At 56.0% G+C, this 14,678-nt stretch overlaps 9 protein-coding genes across 9 annotated transcripts; 3 read left to right on the top strand and 6 right to left on the bottom strand.

Moving 5' to 3' along the window:
* Positions 1-1,823: 1,823 nt before the first annotated feature.
* Positions 1,824-2,249, bottom strand: VTJ04DRAFT_4545 (uncharacterized protein; the record flags this gene model as incomplete). The annotated part of the gene is made up of 1 exon (XM_069362565.1): positions 1,824-2,249. The coding sequence occupies one exon, from the start codon at positions 2,247-2,249 to the stop codon at positions 1,824-1,826; it is 426 nt and encodes a 141-aa protein (XP_069219499.1).
* A 52-nt stretch (positions 2,250-2,301) lies between these two features.
* On the top strand, positions 2,302-4,235 carry VTJ04DRAFT_4544 (uncharacterized protein; the record flags this gene model as incomplete). Its single annotated transcript, XM_069362564.1, has 5 exons — positions 2,302-2,458; positions 2,561-2,711; positions 2,800-3,764; positions 3,849-4,132; positions 4,197-4,235. The coding sequence occupies 5 exons, from the start codon at positions 2,302-2,304 to the stop codon at positions 4,233-4,235; spliced, it is 1,596 nt and encodes a 531-aa protein (XP_069219498.1).
* Positions 4,236-4,267: 32 nt separating this feature from the next.
* Positions 4,268-6,289, bottom strand: VTJ04DRAFT_4543 (uncharacterized protein; the record flags this gene model as incomplete). The annotated part of the gene is made up of 3 exons (XM_069362563.1): positions 4,268-4,709; positions 4,761-4,837; positions 6,245-6,289. 3 exons carry the CDS (start codon positions 6,287-6,289, stop codon positions 4,268-4,270), a joined length of 564 nt encoding a protein of 187 aa, XP_069219497.1.
* Positions 6,290-7,244: 955 nt separating this feature from the next.
* Positions 7,245-7,940, top strand: VTJ04DRAFT_4542 (uncharacterized protein; the record flags this gene model as incomplete). The annotated part of the gene is made up of 2 exons (XM_069362562.1): positions 7,245-7,572; positions 7,654-7,940. 2 exons carry the CDS (start codon positions 7,245-7,247, stop codon positions 7,938-7,940), a joined length of 615 nt encoding a protein of 204 aa, XP_069219496.1.
* A 14-nt stretch (positions 7,941-7,954) lies between these two features.
* Positions 7,955-8,167, bottom strand: VTJ04DRAFT_4541 (uncharacterized protein; the record flags this gene model as incomplete). The annotated part of the gene is made up of 1 exon (XM_069362561.1): positions 7,955-8,167. The coding sequence occupies one exon, from the start codon at positions 8,165-8,167 to the stop codon at positions 7,955-7,957; it is 213 nt and encodes a 70-aa protein (XP_069219495.1).
* A 132-nt stretch (positions 8,168-8,299) lies between these two features.
* Positions 8,300-9,321, bottom strand: VTJ04DRAFT_4540 (uncharacterized protein; the record flags this gene model as incomplete). The annotated part of the gene is made up of 3 exons (XM_069362560.1): positions 8,300-8,697; positions 8,770-9,187; positions 9,277-9,321. 3 exons carry the CDS (start codon positions 9,319-9,321, stop codon positions 8,300-8,302), a joined length of 861 nt encoding a protein of 286 aa, XP_069219494.1.
* Positions 9,322-9,381: 60 nt separating this feature from the next.
* Positions 9,382-9,890, top strand: VTJ04DRAFT_4539 (uncharacterized protein; the record flags this gene model as incomplete). The annotated part of the gene is made up of 2 exons (XM_069362558.1): positions 9,382-9,595; positions 9,670-9,890. 2 exons carry the CDS (start codon positions 9,382-9,384, stop codon positions 9,888-9,890), a joined length of 435 nt encoding a protein of 144 aa, XP_069219493.1.
* A 21-nt stretch (positions 9,891-9,911) lies between these two features.
* VTJ04DRAFT_4538 (uncharacterized protein) lies at positions 9,912-12,865 on the bottom strand (the record flags this gene model as incomplete). Its single annotated transcript, XM_069362557.1, has 8 exons — positions 9,912-9,998; positions 10,056-10,166; positions 10,369-10,556; positions 10,630-10,729; positions 11,020-11,399; positions 11,464-11,844; positions 11,904-12,114; positions 12,179-12,865. 8 exons carry the CDS (start codon positions 12,863-12,865, stop codon positions 9,912-9,914), a joined length of 2,145 nt encoding a protein of 714 aa, XP_069219492.1.
* An 820-nt stretch (positions 12,866-13,685) lies between these two features.
* On the bottom strand, positions 13,686-14,557 carry VTJ04DRAFT_4537 (uncharacterized protein; the record flags this gene model as incomplete). The annotated part of the gene is made up of 4 exons (XM_069362556.1): positions 13,686-13,750; positions 13,826-13,955; positions 14,024-14,296; positions 14,543-14,557. 4 exons carry the CDS (start codon positions 14,555-14,557, stop codon positions 13,686-13,688), a joined length of 483 nt encoding a protein of 160 aa, XP_069219491.1.
* Positions 14,558-14,678: the final 121 nt, after the last annotated feature.

Below are 14,678 nucleotides of genomic sequence, written 5' to 3'. Positions count from 1 at the left end.
CCCCAAGATCTTCCACGTCTCTTGACCCAGTAACTACTCCATATGGAGGAGATAACATTGAGTTCCGTCCAAAATCAAGTACGTACTGAGCAAGCAACCTGGAACAACACAACAGGGCATCAACACAAAGGGTAGCCAACTCTTCGTACTCGGACTCGACCTCGGGGTCTAACAAACCCCGACGTTCCGGACCGTTGGGACGCGGTGGGGTGATGTTGGCGGGAGAATGGGTGGCCCGGACATCTGACCGTCCAGAACAACGGCGCAGGTGAGACTCCCACAACGCAGAAAGTCGAAAAAAGAGAGAAACAGGATTCGCCATGTTGTGCATCGTCGGCCCGTCGGATTTGCGATCTGCGACCGGGCGCGCTAGTCCCAAAATCGCCTAGTCTCCGCCAGGTCGTCTTGACGCACGTGCCAGTTTCCAAGATTGGAAAGCGGAGAGGAACCATCTCAGATGGAAAATGGTGCTTTCTGCCAAGACCTTCCTTTTTCTTGTCTTTGGGGAGGAACACCAACGTGAAAGCTGACCAAGGATCACTACAAACTTGGAAGTACTTATTGATGAGGACTGAGTTGAACACCTTCTAGTAGTTTCAGTGCTGGAAGAGCCGGGCGACGAGACTGGGAATCGACAGCGTTTGACACCACCCCGCGACGCCGTCCGTTGGGGTTGTTCCTCGTCAATCTCGAACCGAGCCGAGATCCCATGGCATGGCATCGGTTGTGTCAAGGTCCATATGGTATCACAAAAAGCGACGATTGCAACTCAACCCCGCGCCAACCATGCATTTCGCAATGCAGCCACCGTACCAGATGGACAAATGATGCTACCGAGTCCTCATGGCGAGCAACAATCTAACTTCTGGGCAGAGTCTTGTCGATGCTTGGAAGAAATCCAGGCCTTGCCCAGACCGGCAGGCGGACTTGTTTATACCCCTGACTGAGATGAGCTGCCTTGCACCGAAAAAAAGATTTCGCTTATCAGCGAGCAGATGGCGAACATTACGAAAGCTGCGTGGAAAACAGGCCGGCAAACATGATTTGAGTTCAGCTCATGCAGGCTCTTCTCGGTGAGGCGAAACCAGGCTAGGTGCGAAGTGGAAATGTGATCATGATGACTTGTCCTCATGCTATATGGGAGCTGAAGTGAAGGGTTCCTGTTCCATGTTGAGATGCCAGATTGATAACGGTTGGTCCAGTTGTTGGTGTCAAAGGGAAAACGAATGGAAAAAAGTGCTGGGGCTCGTTTTCGTATTCTCGAGCTTGCGATTGGTCAATTCAAAAGATGCCCCACCAAAAAGCTTCGCGGGTAACGCAATGAGCGGATAAAAATGAAGAGCTGGGCAACACACCACCAGCCAGGAACCGTCGATTTTGGCCCGTCTCGAAAGGGGTACCACGGCCACTAGCATGTAGAAGTGGCCTGTTCGTGATGCGGTAGGCAGGACAATGAGTTTGGATGCTGTCAAACAATGCGCTTGACACCTTGCCGTCAGAGCGCATTGTTGCGTCTTTGAACCAACGGTTTTCCCTGTGGTACAGCCCCCAAGAGGCCAACTCCAACAAAGACGGTCATGTTTCATGTGATAGGTGCGCAGGTACCAATTGCATCACCGACGTCAACCCGGAAAGGTTCAGGCTCTTTCCCTCTTGCCCACCAAGAGCGCGCCATTCTGCAAACCGAACAAGCCGGGCAGATTTGGCGAGCCCCACGCCGGCCGAGCCCGCCCGAGAGCGAAGAGGCAAGGGATCAAGGGACAAGGGGGTTGCACAAGCTTCCCGACCAGCACCTTCCCAAGCTTCCATCGCACTGTTCTAGTCTAAGGTTCCAGGTTTTTTTGTTGCTCGACACGGACACTCGACACTTTCCGTCCCGGCTGCCGGGTTGGACTCCGCACTCTTCCTGGTCCCATCCTAATCCTGGCCCTGGTCCGTTGGCTCCGTGGCATCCGGTTTTCCTCTTTCTTTCTTCTCTTTCCTCCTCTCTGCCTGTGTGTGTCCACGGCGTGCGTCAGGTTGTTGTGCGTGCGTTGCGTGTGTCGAGCGCCACCTTTGTTGCTGTTGTCGTCCAGTCTTGTTGTCTTTTTTTCTTTCCTGTGACGACGCCCTTGTCCGCCATTGCAGTTGAGGCTTTCCTTTTGCTTCTTCCCTCCTGCGCGCGTCCCGTCTTCCTCGGGTGGACCTTCAAATCCCGTTGCCCTGCTGAGATCCAGAGCCCACCCAGACAACAAACTGAACCAAAACATCTGCTGACCGCCGCAACAACAACCACCACCACCACCACCAACACCGTGCGCAATGGCGGCCAACGCGACCAGCTCGCCGTTGGCGACCATCAAGTTTGGCGCCGTCAACGTCCCACCCCAGCTCGAATCTCTGGTCGACTATGTCTCCAACGTTAGCATCTGGACCGTCCTCGGCACCCTCTTCGCTATCGCCGTCGTCTATGACCAGTGTATGTTGCGCCCCATATGAGCCTCCCCTCGCTTCTCGTTCACTCTCTTCGACCCGGACACCTTTCGCTGACATGGCGCGCCCTCGTCTGGCTTTCTCACAGTCATTTACATCTGGAATAAGGGAAGCATCGCGGGCCCGGCTTGGAAGATGCCCTTCATTGGGCCCTTCCTCCAGTCGGTGAACCCCAAGTTTGAGGAGTACTATGCCAAATGGCTCAGCGGGCCCCTTAGCTGCGTCTCCGTCTTCCACAAGTAGGTCGACCTCGTTGCTCGGCCCGGAATCTGCCCCGGGTTCGTGGGAGCCGTCGTGCTGATGAGAGGCCTCCTTCCGCCAAACCAGGTTCGTCGTTATCGCCTCGACTCGCGACATGGCCCGTAAGGTGTTCAACTCCCCCGCCTATGTCAAGCCCTGCGTCGTCGATGTCGCCCACAAGCTCCTCGGTGCCGACAACTGGGTGTTCCTGGATGGCAAGGCCCACGTCGAGTTCCGCAAGGGTCTCAACGGACTGTTCACGCGCCGCGCCCTCGAGATCTACCTGCCCGGCCAGGAGGATGTGTACAACCGCTACTTCAAGCACCTCGTCCAGGTGACGCGCGACGCCGGCGGCAAGCCCGTGCCCTTCATGACCCACTTCCGCGAGATGATCACGGCCGTGTCGTGCCGCACCTTTGTCGGCGACTACATCACGGACGAGGCCGTCAAGCGCATCGCCGACGAGTACTACCTCATCACGGCCGCCCTTGAGCTCGTCAACTTCCCTATCATTATCCCCTACACCAAGACGTGGTACGGCAAGAAGGCCGCCGACATGGTGCTGGCCGAGTTCTCCAAGTGCGCCGCCAAGAGCAAGGCTCGCATGGCGGCCGGTGGCGCTCCCAACTGCATCATGGACGCTTGGATTCTCCAGATGATCCAGTCGAAGCGCTGGCGCGAGGCCGAGGCGGCCGGCAACACTGAGGGCGTCGAGAAGCCCACGCACCTGCTCCGCGACTTCACCGACCGCGAGATCGCCCAGACCATCTTCACCTTTTTGTTCGCTTCGCAGGACGCCACCAGCAGCGCCGCCACTTGGATGTTCCAGATCATGGCCCAGCGTCCCGACGTGCTCGACCGCGTGCGCGAGGAGAACCTCAAGGTCCGCAACGGCAACATCCACGCTCCGGTGAACCTGGATCAGCTCGAGTCCATGGCGTACACTCGTGCCGTCGTCCGCGAGCTGCTCCGCTACCGCCCGCCCGTGCTCATGGTTCCCTATGTCGTCAAGAAGCCGTTCCCCATCACTGATACGTACACGGCTCCTAAGGGTGAGTGTCAGAGCAGAACGGCCAATCAAGGCCTCGGGAAGTAAAAGGGATGAAAAGAAAAGGTTTAACTAACCTGCTCCCCAGGCTCCATGGTCGTCCCGACAACCTACATGGCCCTCCGCGACCCCGAGGTGTACGAGAACCCGGACGTGTTCGACCCCGAGCGCTACTACACTGGCGACGCCGAGGTCAAGGGCAGCAAGAACTATCTCGTCTTTGGCGTCGGCCCGCACTACTGCCTCGGCCAGCACTACGCCCAGCTCAACCTCGCGTTGATGATCGGAAAGGCGTCGCTCCTGCTCGACTGGAAGCACCACCCCACGCCGAGGTCGGAGGAGATCAAGGTGTTTGCGACGATTTTCCCTATGGTGAGTTGGCCTGTTTTGCGAGAGGCATGGGAATGGTTTGGCTGACGGTGATGTGCGTGTGTAGGATGATTGCCCGTTGACGTTTGACTTCCGGAAGTGGTAAGCTGGACGGCAAGAAGAGGGGGTAGGAAAAAGTCAGTTTAGGGATGGATGGAAAGGGAAGAAAGAGGTGGATATAATTGGGACGCTCGCCGCGCCGCGCCACGAGGTTGAAGGGGTGTAGGGATGGAGGGTGGTTGACCGCTGCCTATCCATCCACCACCTGCCTTCGCTTTCTTTTCGCAGTCGTGGGGGGGTGGATGGCGTCAGGGACTTGGTTTGGGTACGGCGTAATAATGAAACTCGGTTCTTTCTTTGATCTCTGGCTTGCAGAGCTAGGGAAGGACGGGAGGGCGGAAATCGCTTGAATTGATATGCTTGGAAAACGGCCATGACGACGGGTAATAACGGACGAATGGCCTCAAGGGATGGATGGATGGATGACGACGGACGGGGAAAGGGACGGGGGCGGATGAATGACCTGACTTTATAGCTATTTGTAATGTTTCGACACAACAACAAAGGCAACAACAGCAAACTGTATATACGGTTAACACATGCCGAACCTAGGTACCTGACCTTGGCTCACCTGGCCTGCTTGGCATGGGATCGAGAGAAGTGTGTCGGGTGGTCTTTGGTGTGTGGGTGGAGGTCTTGGATTTTTTTCTGTTTGTTGCCAACCTAGGTTGTCTTTGATGGAATGAAATGATGAATGAAGGAAGCATGCTGCGGTTCCGTGATGGTGATTGTATGGAGACTGATCCTAGAACGGGTGGATGAGTGGTTGTGGACTGAGTGAGGGGTAGTGGAGTTCAAGTTGTCTAAATGGAGAGATGGATGAATGAACGGATGGATGCTGGGTGGGTGGATGGAATGGGTGGGTGCGTTTCGATGTGATATGTATAGGTGGTAGCTGAGTCAAGAGTGAGGCTGTGCCGGGTGTCCGTGTCTGGTCCGGCTCCAAGTCAGGCATCGGGTTGGGTCCTCAGTCTCTCTGTCTTGATGTGGTTTGTGCGTAAGACTGCTGGGCTGGGTCCGGCGTGGTAGGTCAGGTAGGCTTTTTCGCCCCCCTCCAACCAACCAACCTGGAAGACTTTGGGTCCAATAGGGGCCAAGTGCCAATGTTGTGTCTAGGTAGGTACAGTACCTAGTCAAATCGAGCTCCCATCCTTACCTTTTCAAGCTTATTATTCACTGGATGAAAGAGGATGGGGGGAGAGACGAGGGGTTTGAACCTGGAAGTTGGGTCCAGTTGCCCCCCTCGTCTCAGGCCTTTCTTTGGTCCAGTCCGGTCCGGTCTTGTCTGGGAGGTTGAGCACGCCACCCTACGCTAGGTTGGGGTGCACAGCGGGGTTTGGAGGGAGGTAGCTGCCCTAGCTTCGCTAAGGTAGCTCAGGTAGGTACTAGATGTATGTACTGTACATACATAGGTAAAGACGTAGCTTAACTAGAGCTTGAGCTTTAGCTGGGGGAGTAGGTCAGCTCGATGCTGTGCGTCAGGATAAGATAGATGTCTTTGAGGCGGGGTGGTGGATAAGTTGGTACGGTAATGCGGAGAGCATACACACACACATAGATGAAGGGAAGAGTGGAGAGGTTCGAATGGTTGTCGAGATGATCTAAGCTGGATGGCTCGGTCTTAAGAGTTTCTGAGAGGACGGAAGTCTGCCCAGGTCAGGTCAGGTACTCCAGGTCCAGTCTACCACACTTGACTGATCAGGAATTACCGACCTGACTCAGTTCCCGTGTCAGGGATTCAATAAAAAAGAAAGCTACCAGTTCTGGCTAAGGCATGTGAAGATGGGCTGTGAGATATCCATTCTCTCGCAGTGCCGTGCCCGACCCAATGAAGCGGACTTTAACAACCCAAGGTTGTCATTGGGTGAGTGGTAAGTGTTTATTGATGGTTGCTTACTCATACATACATGGACGTGGACCGACTGGAGGCGTGCCCAAGCATGAAAAAGTTCCTTCTTATGACCTGGGGATGTCCAACCGGGCGATGGCTTTGCGGATGCTCAAGATAGCCGCCGCATGGCATGTGCAGACGTAGCCATGCATGAGGTTGCTTACCTCTGTGGAACCCGTAGGGCTGAAGGGTGGTCGGCGATTACGCATTCATCCGACAGCACAGTTCCAGGTGGTGCGCAGCGGCGGTGGGATGGACAGCGAGTATTCGGGGGTGGAGGGTAGGTTGTTAGTCCGAGTCTGTAGGGCTGTCGTTCCAGTTCCAGGTTGGTGTTGAGCCGGAACTTGCTGAGGCACCGACGTACAGACCGAGGGCTCGCTATGGACGAAAGAGACTGGGGCTGGGATAGAGATGAGTAGTGGTTTGCGTTGGCCCAGCAGGTCAACAGGCAGCTCCTATCCAATCCGAGCAAGCGAAAGGATATAAAACGGTACGCGTTGTATGTATGGATGTACCTGACTTCAAACTGGCAGCTCTAATATCAATTGCGGGCGAAGAGAGCACTCCGTACTTGGACATAGAAGTTTCCCATATAGTGTCTGGCAAGATGATAGCTATGTCAACACCCAGACAAGCTTCTCTCGCACACCCGGCCATATCTGGGAGAGCTGAGGCCAGCTCCGGGACTGGGACGGGAAGGACCTGCAATGCAAGCCATCGGGGTTTTGTCGTGGTATCTGTCTTCTCTCCAGATCATTTTGCGGGGGAGCCATCTGGAACCCGAAGTGAATCTTCGGGCTTCGTCTCAGCCTTGTCCAGCCGTGTAACAGTTCGTAGCAGCAGACGGGAAGTGGACGGACAATGAGGTGAATGGATGTATGTATTAGTAAAGCATCCGGAGGTGGGGCCGCGCCGACTTCCGCTGTGGATGCCGTCTTGGGCCATTGGAGCTCGAGGCCGAGCCGTTGCGAACCGGCCGTCTGTTCGCCGATCGGATCAAACTTGCTCATCTTCAACGTCATACCTCCGGCAGATATAAAACTCACTTAACCTATACAAGGACAAAGCAGACACAACACCCCATCCACCTCAGACAACTCAACACAACCCCATTGAGATCAATTCCCACCAGCTCACACAGCAAATACCCTCAAAACGAAAGCAATGGCCTCCCGACGAGCCACCACCGCCCTCCTCACCCGGCCTGTCATCTCCACGGCGTCGGTCCGCCTCACCTCCTCAGGAGCCTCACGCCTCGCCGCCGCCGCCGTCCGGCAGCATCACCACCTCCTCCTTCCCACTACCCACCGGTCTCAACAACCCCTCCTCTCCATCCGCATCCAACAACCCATCCACAAAACCCAAACATCCCGCTACTATTCAACCGACTCCCCCACCCCCGCCGCGCAAGGGGAGAGTAAAATCTACTCCTTCGACGACGTCAAGAAACTCGCTTCCTCCAAGGGCAAGGGTTCAGACGTCATCTTAGTCGGTACGTAACCCCCTCCCTCCTCCCTCTTTATCCCTTTTCACCCCTCACAATACCTCAACTAATCCTTTGAAAAAAAAAAAGACGTCCGCGAACCCCACGAACTCGCTTCGACCGGCAAGATCCCGGGGGCCATCAACATCCCCATCACCTCGGCGGCCGACAGCTTCCACATTTCCGACGCCGAGTTCGAGGACCGCTTCGGTCGCCCGCGCCCGCCGCGCGACGCCGAGGTGGTGTTTTACTGCAAGGCGGGCGTGCGGTGCAAGGCGGCTGCGGGGTTGGCGAGGGACGCGGGTTGGACGAAAGTCGGCGAGTACCCCGGGAGTTGGACGGAGTGGGTTGAGAAGGGCGGGGAGGTGGAGAGGTAGGGGAGAGAAGTGTTTTACGGAAGTGTAAGGTGGGGATTGGAAAAAACGGGGGTTGAGGTTGGTTGGTTTGAGAAAGACGGAATGGAATGGAGAGAGGTGTGGGTTGAACTGATGAGGAAATTGCCCCTGTTGTAGGGAATATATATTCGGATTTGGGTTTTGGTGTCATGCAATAGCCAAGGATACTGCCGTTGTCTCCATGCTAGACGTGACACAGAGCAAACCATAAAGTGAGAAACCCGCCAAAACGCCTAACGATATGTCCTCAGTCATCCTCCCACCAGAATCCCTGGTACTTAGAATACATAAGCAGGTACGTAACCTGGCCGATCCCGCGACCAGCCTTTTCCCCTCATCCCCTAAAACAGCCTCCCCTCCTTCCCCGGCTCCTCCTTTTTCGCCGGGCTGCCATGCGCAAAGAACAGCACCTTGATCGCCACCGCCAACCCGAAATGCAGCGCCACCACAAGGATCAGCAAGATCTTGCTCGTCTGGCGGTCCGTGGCCGAGAGCACGGGGTAGAGGTTCCTGAGCAAGAAGGCGACCGACAGGCCAAACCCGACGCCCACAAACACCCAGTTGAGGATAGCGATGGGCGACCAGCTGACGAGCGCCACGGGGATCCAAATCAGGTTGTTGTAGCCGTACAGCGCCCAACACTCGAGCAGGTTGGCGCTCTCAGACCCAAAGTACTTGAGCGCGAGGTACAGCACGACGGGGACGACGAAGGTGTAGCCGTAGATGAGGCCAGCAGCGCCTGGAGAAAGAAGCCAAAGTCAGCCATAATCCATACTGTATATACGACAAGAAAAGGACGTAGAAAACTCACCGCTCAACAACCGAAAATCATACGCAAACACCCCCCTCCCCTCCCGCGCCATGTAATCACTGATCGTCCCGCCTAGGAACAAAATCAGCACCACCGTCGTCGCGATCCAAAACGGCCCGTACAAGTCCGGGTTGCCCTCGAGCACATCTAAAAAGTTGGCGCGCGGGTACAGCGCCGCCCAGCACCGCTGCAGCACCGAGGTCGTGTCCACGTCGAAAAACTGGGCGTAAAACGACAAGCTCCAGAGGTGTCGTTTTCCTCCTCCGCCTCCCGAAGAAGAGCCTGCGCCGGCTGTTACCGGCGGGGGCAGGCCGGAGGATGAGGTGTTGGATTTGCCGCCGCGGGAAGGGGTGGTTTCGTCAAAGTTGGAGTTGTGGAACTCGAGGTCGTCTTGGAGGTCGGTGTGGCCGAGGTCGCCCTGAAAGAGGTGGTTAGTTGACGGTGAACTGGACAGATTTGTTGACCCCGTATGGAGGGGCACACGAGGGGGAACGAGGATAGACGAACCTCGTCGTCGACGTCGACGACGGCGTCGTAACCTGATCTTGACATTGTATCGTCGTTGTGTAGGGTCTGGGGATTCGGCAATAACTGGGACAGGCGAATGCCTGTATGGTTCAAAATGACGGCCAAGCGCTGTCTGGGCTCAGGCAGAGCAATAGCACATCAAGATGGCAGCGGGGTGAGAAGCAGCCTGTGATGTTCCTGGTTGAGGGAGGCAGAGCTTCCAACAAGCTGTCGTGTTCCCAGTCAACTCGGACCCACATTACATGCATCACATCGCAACTGCAGCACGCGGAAGCGATCGCCGAGCCCCACCAGTTACGTCCGCATCACGTGATCATCATAGAAGCAGCAGACACTCGTGCGAGTAGTACATCACCACTTCGTTCACACAAGACACAAGCTCACACCGTCCTTCATTCTCATCTCATCATCGTCACCAGCCGTGGGGGATGGTCAGGAGTCTTAAGCTATGGTCATCCGGATGTGTACAGCGCCAGAAATGTGCTGCCGTAACCCCCTCCTCTCCATTTTCCCTGCTCCTGCCAATCCTTGCGGAACCATTGCATGCAAATGCCGAGAAAACCGAAAACAAAAAGACGCCAGACGACCCATGACCGAGCGAGACAACGATTCGTTTATTTGAGCTTCTTCTTGGGGCGGAGCTGGTTGCTGTGTCCGCACTTGCGCTTCCGGCAGTTGGTGGCACGGGGCGGGAGGCGGGCCTGGTGAGAAGAGTGTCAGCCATTCCTTGAATCAAGAGTGCTCTTGGAGTCCCTTACATAGCACTTGCGGCAGATCATCTTCTCGCAGTTGTACTTGGAGGCGAGAACCTTGAGCGAGGGCTCAATGACACCACCGCGCAGGCGGAGGACGAGGTGGAGGGTCGACTCCTGTTGATGCGTGTGTCAGCGCCCGGTTCGAAAACAGCCAATGTTCCCAACAAGAATCCCAAGCCAATAATCCGTAGAAATGGTCCATTGCTTCTGCTCTCACACCCAGCTTCCCCCTTCTTCCTCGCCGCTTTGCAACCATCACTCGCCCAAATTCCCTCCCCATCCGTCCTCGGGTCCGTCGAATTAAGTCGAAACTGACCTTCTGAATGTTGTAGTCAGAAAGAGTGCGGCCGTCCTCGAGCTGCTTGCCGGCAAAGATCAGGCGCTGCTGGTCGGGGGGGATGCCCTCCTTGTCCTGGATCTTGGACTTGACATTGTCGATGGTGTCCGAGGACTCGACCTCGAGGGTGATGGTCTTGCCCGTGAGGGTCTTGACGAAGATCTGCACTGTTTGCGTGTGAAAAGCGTGTGTCAGCGCATTTCGATTTTCGATTCGACGCAAAGCGCGGGCGTGGCTTACTCTTGACCGATTTCTCGTCGACTTCGCTGATGGTGATGTCGGAGAAGTTGGCAGGATGCCGGAAATTTTGGTGGGGGTTAGAATGGCTCGGCTGGGGGGTCTAGGGTTTCCAGTTGTGGCCGGAAAAACAAGGGCGTGGGAGACTGTGGGACAGTGTTGGAAGGTTGCGCACTGTGCTTGGAGACTGACCCTAACCCTGACGGTCAACCTGCCAACCTGATCACCGCCATGACCCTCATCGTCGCCGCATTCAACTCAAAATCGGTCCTGACTTCCAGATTCATGAACTTAAATTCATTGAGGGTATCATTTCGGCATCGCTATCTCGCCTCGTGAACATAACAAAAACCTACACCCCAACTAGGACGTCAAATCCTGCTCCCCCTTCACCATCCCTTCATCCTCCTCCCTCTCCATCTCTTTCTCCTCCTCCAACCGCCTCCTCTCCCTCTTCTGCCACTTAAGCAGCCGCTGTTCGAGGCGGTACACAGCTTTCACCAAATCCCGCAGCGACAAGCCCGCCGTCTCAGCCACGACTTCATAAAACCGCTTCACAGTCCCCTCCAGCTCCTCCACCGCGCGGTAACATCTGTACTCCGACCCCAGCCGCCTGACAGCCCCCTCTCTATCCACCGCCTGCGGCTGGATGCGCTTCATGGCACCAAGAACCCTCCGCGCTCGTGCCTCTAGTTCGTCTTGAGTGGGCTCGGGTATGGGCTGGAGCGGGGGGATAGCTTCGAGGGGGAACAGGCGGTGGAGTTCTGTCTCGTCTGTGGGGGAGAGTTAGAATGAAGTATGAAAGGTAGGTATTCACTGGTGTAGAACGGGACATACCGGTTGGATGCTTGTCAATCTGAGTCTCCTGAAACCAGTTCAAGAGCTCAATCATTTCCCTCTTGTCCATGGACCAAACCTCCTGCGGATCCATGTGTTCGTATTGCAGAATGCCGGGTTTCTTGGTTGGTCGTGCGCGAAACTCTGACTCCCACGCCGCCCAGTCCATCTGGAGGCACAAAGGGTCCGCCTCGTCCCTAGGAAGTCGCTCGAGCCCGTCGAGCGGGTAGTTGTATTTTGTCGCGACCACGAGAGCTGCGATGAGCAAGACCTCGGGGATGTCGAGGAGCCTGTACCGCTTCGGTTTTGAACCTCTGGCCGGGAAGGCAAACTGGTAGTTGAGAAGGCCGCACATTTTTTGAGCCAGTGGGTGTATCTCGGCTGGTCATATGTCGTCAGTGTGTTTCAAATCGGCCTCTCACGGGTCGAGTCAAACTTACGGGGTACGGCTATATCCCTGATATAGAGAAACAACACCGGGGCCGTCGGTATCGCGGGGAACACCAATCCATGGTTTTCCTCGTAGCCCATCATCAACTCCATGACGGCCTTATGCAGCTCTCCGCCATGAAACCTCGCATACCTCGTCAACAAGGCATGATGAGCCCACCCAGGGAGTCTGTCGCGCCACTCCTTCGGAACGTAGTCAAGCTGGAAACCAAGCAAACAAGTCAGCCATGAACAACACAACAGCCCGTAGAAGAAATCCACCTACCGCCGCCAGAAAAGGCATCAACCCATTCCTCGCCCACCTCCACACATCCCCGATCCTCACCGGCTCCTGTCTCGACACGCACCCCAAATACACCAACGCCAGCGTATCCATCACGCCGGGCAAATCCCATACCTCGGCCGTCCAATTCCTCCTCTTCCTTTCCCACCTCCCCATCATCCCACCCTCCTCCTCTTCCTCCGCCTCACTCCCCTCCTTCCTCCCCTCCCCTCCATCCTGCGAACTAAACATCACCACCTCCCCCTTCTTCTTCCCCTTCCCACTAACCCCCTTCTCCCTCTCCTTCCCTCCCAACCCCGGCAACCCCCTCACCCTCAACCTCCACAAATCCCTCACCACCCCCTCCAACTCCGGATGACACCCCTTCCTCCTGACCAACCACGCGACCTGCTTCCTCACCAACAGCTGCAAACACTCCAGATACAGCTCCTTCGCCTGCTCTCCCGTCAAGTGTTTCGCCTCTCTTCTTCTCGCCTCGCGCTTCTTGCGCGCGACGTGCCCTTGCTTGCCGAAATTCTCGCCGTCCTCGTCCACGTCGAACTGCACGTACCCTTCGACCTGGTGGCCGTTTTCGCAGTAGCGCCGGCCGTTTTCCAGGTACCAACGCCGGGCCGGGCACGAGGAGCAGCGCTCGCCGTGCGGGAAGCGGTGGTGTCGGCGCGGCGCCATGGTCGGGTGTTTTATTTCTAGGGAGGCAAGGTAGGGCAGGGTGCCGGGTTGCTGATTTGTTGTTGGTTCTGTTTTCGATGGCTTCTTCCGGTTTTGATGATGCCGACGATGATAATTGCGGTCGGGAGATGTAGAGAGACGGATCGAGTGATGGATGAATCAAGGATGTGGTTTAAAAGCGTTCGATGACAATCTGGCAGTGAAGCGTTTCTCTCAGGACTTTAGTGACGTTTTCAACCATGGACTTTTGGCAGCGATTCAATGTCAGCGTTTCGGCCTCTCATCGTGGAAAAGAGTTCAGCCCCACATTTTTCTAGTGCATATCATCAGTTCCATCTCTACAAATAATCATCGTCATGGTGTTGATCATTCTGCAGCCATCACCAAAGTCCGAAATGTCACATGAATGTTACCCACTCACTATGACGATGGACTAGCAACGTCGTTCGGGTGTCCTATCTCACCACTTAACCGGCTCACATCACATCAAGTCATTCACTCAAACCACACATCGAACAACGACCAGCAGATGCCTCCAGAACGGAGAAACAAATTCATGCAGGAAAACAACGTGGGCATTTTCCATGCGACGGCGTAAGGCCCGGGGAAAAACACCTAGATAGACCCTGCTAGGCGGTCGGAATGCGAGCATGCCCCAAGCCGCCAAAGAAACATGTCAACCCATATATCCCAGCCGACCAGCGAAAAAAGAACCCAGCAGCAGCCGCCGCTTGTGGTAGCCGACGCCGGATTGAAACCGGGTCATGCCAGCCCCGATTTCTAACACCCCAGACATTCCTCCTTCTCAGACGGCAACCATTTATTTGTTGCTCTCCTTGACATCCACAGCAGCCTCCTCGCCCATGGCAGTCTGAACGGTGATCACTGCAGGGGATGGTCAGTCATCAGAAGCCTCTCGCGTGCTTGACGGCTGCGCGGGGGTTTCGGGCGAATACTTACGGAGCTCCTTCTCCTCATCCCAAAGCTTCCTGATCCTGTCACCAAGATCGCCCTCGGGAACCTTGACGTCGTCCTTGGTGTCACCGTCAGCGGTCATGAGGCTGAGGAAGCCATCGTCCGAGATGTCGATCTAAGAGAGGTAGGTTTCGGGTCAGCGATGCCGGCTTGCGAAAAGCAATCCCATCGAGATCAACTCACCAGAGTGTATTCGTTACGCTTGACGACGGGGACGTTCATGTTGTGGGTGGAGGGGCAGAGATCCTCAAGCTTCTTGCCCGTGAAGATGTCGAGGGCGACGAGATGGACCTTGGCGTGGCCGTGCTTGCCCGTCTTGGAGGTGGACATGTCGACAATCTTGCAAGGGCGGCCCTTGATCACGACAAAGCCGTTCTTCCGCAGGGCAGAGCACTGCATGGGGTAGGTGGCCGAGGCACCCGCGTCGGCCTGGGTGTGCTCATCGAAGCTGTGCTGCTGTGGCAGATGGGTCAGCCCCGCTCGGCGTCGCCGTTTTGGAGAGAAATCAAACGGAGTTTTTTTGATGGAGGGCGCCTTGCGACGATGATGATAGAGGCCCCAGCGACACCATCAAAGTGTTGCAATTTGCGCGCCATCTGGGAGACGGATAGGCATCGCGGGGCTTGCGCCACGCAATGCGGGGTGGTGTCGCGGGTTGGCGACGACAACAAGAAAATGAATCAGTCGAGCAGGGCAACATACCTCTTCGGCGGACATGGTGATGGTGGTGCCTGGGAAGGATACTGGGTTTGTCGGAAGAAGTTGAGGCGGCGAGTGCCCAAGAAGATGCCGAAATGGTCCAAAGAGGAGAGAGAGAGAGAGAGAGAGAGAGGTAGGT

The sequence above is a fragment of the Mycothermus thermophilus genome (genome assembly GCF_041956435.1).
Source record: "Mycothermus thermophilus strain CBS 625.91 unplaced genomic scaffold VTJ04scaffold_3, whole genome shotgun sequence".
Taxonomy (NCBI): domain Eukaryota; kingdom Fungi; phylum Ascomycota; class Sordariomycetes; order Sordariales; family Chaetomiaceae; genus Mycothermus; species Mycothermus thermophilus.
This window is presented reverse-complemented; position numbering and strand designations above follow the sequence as displayed.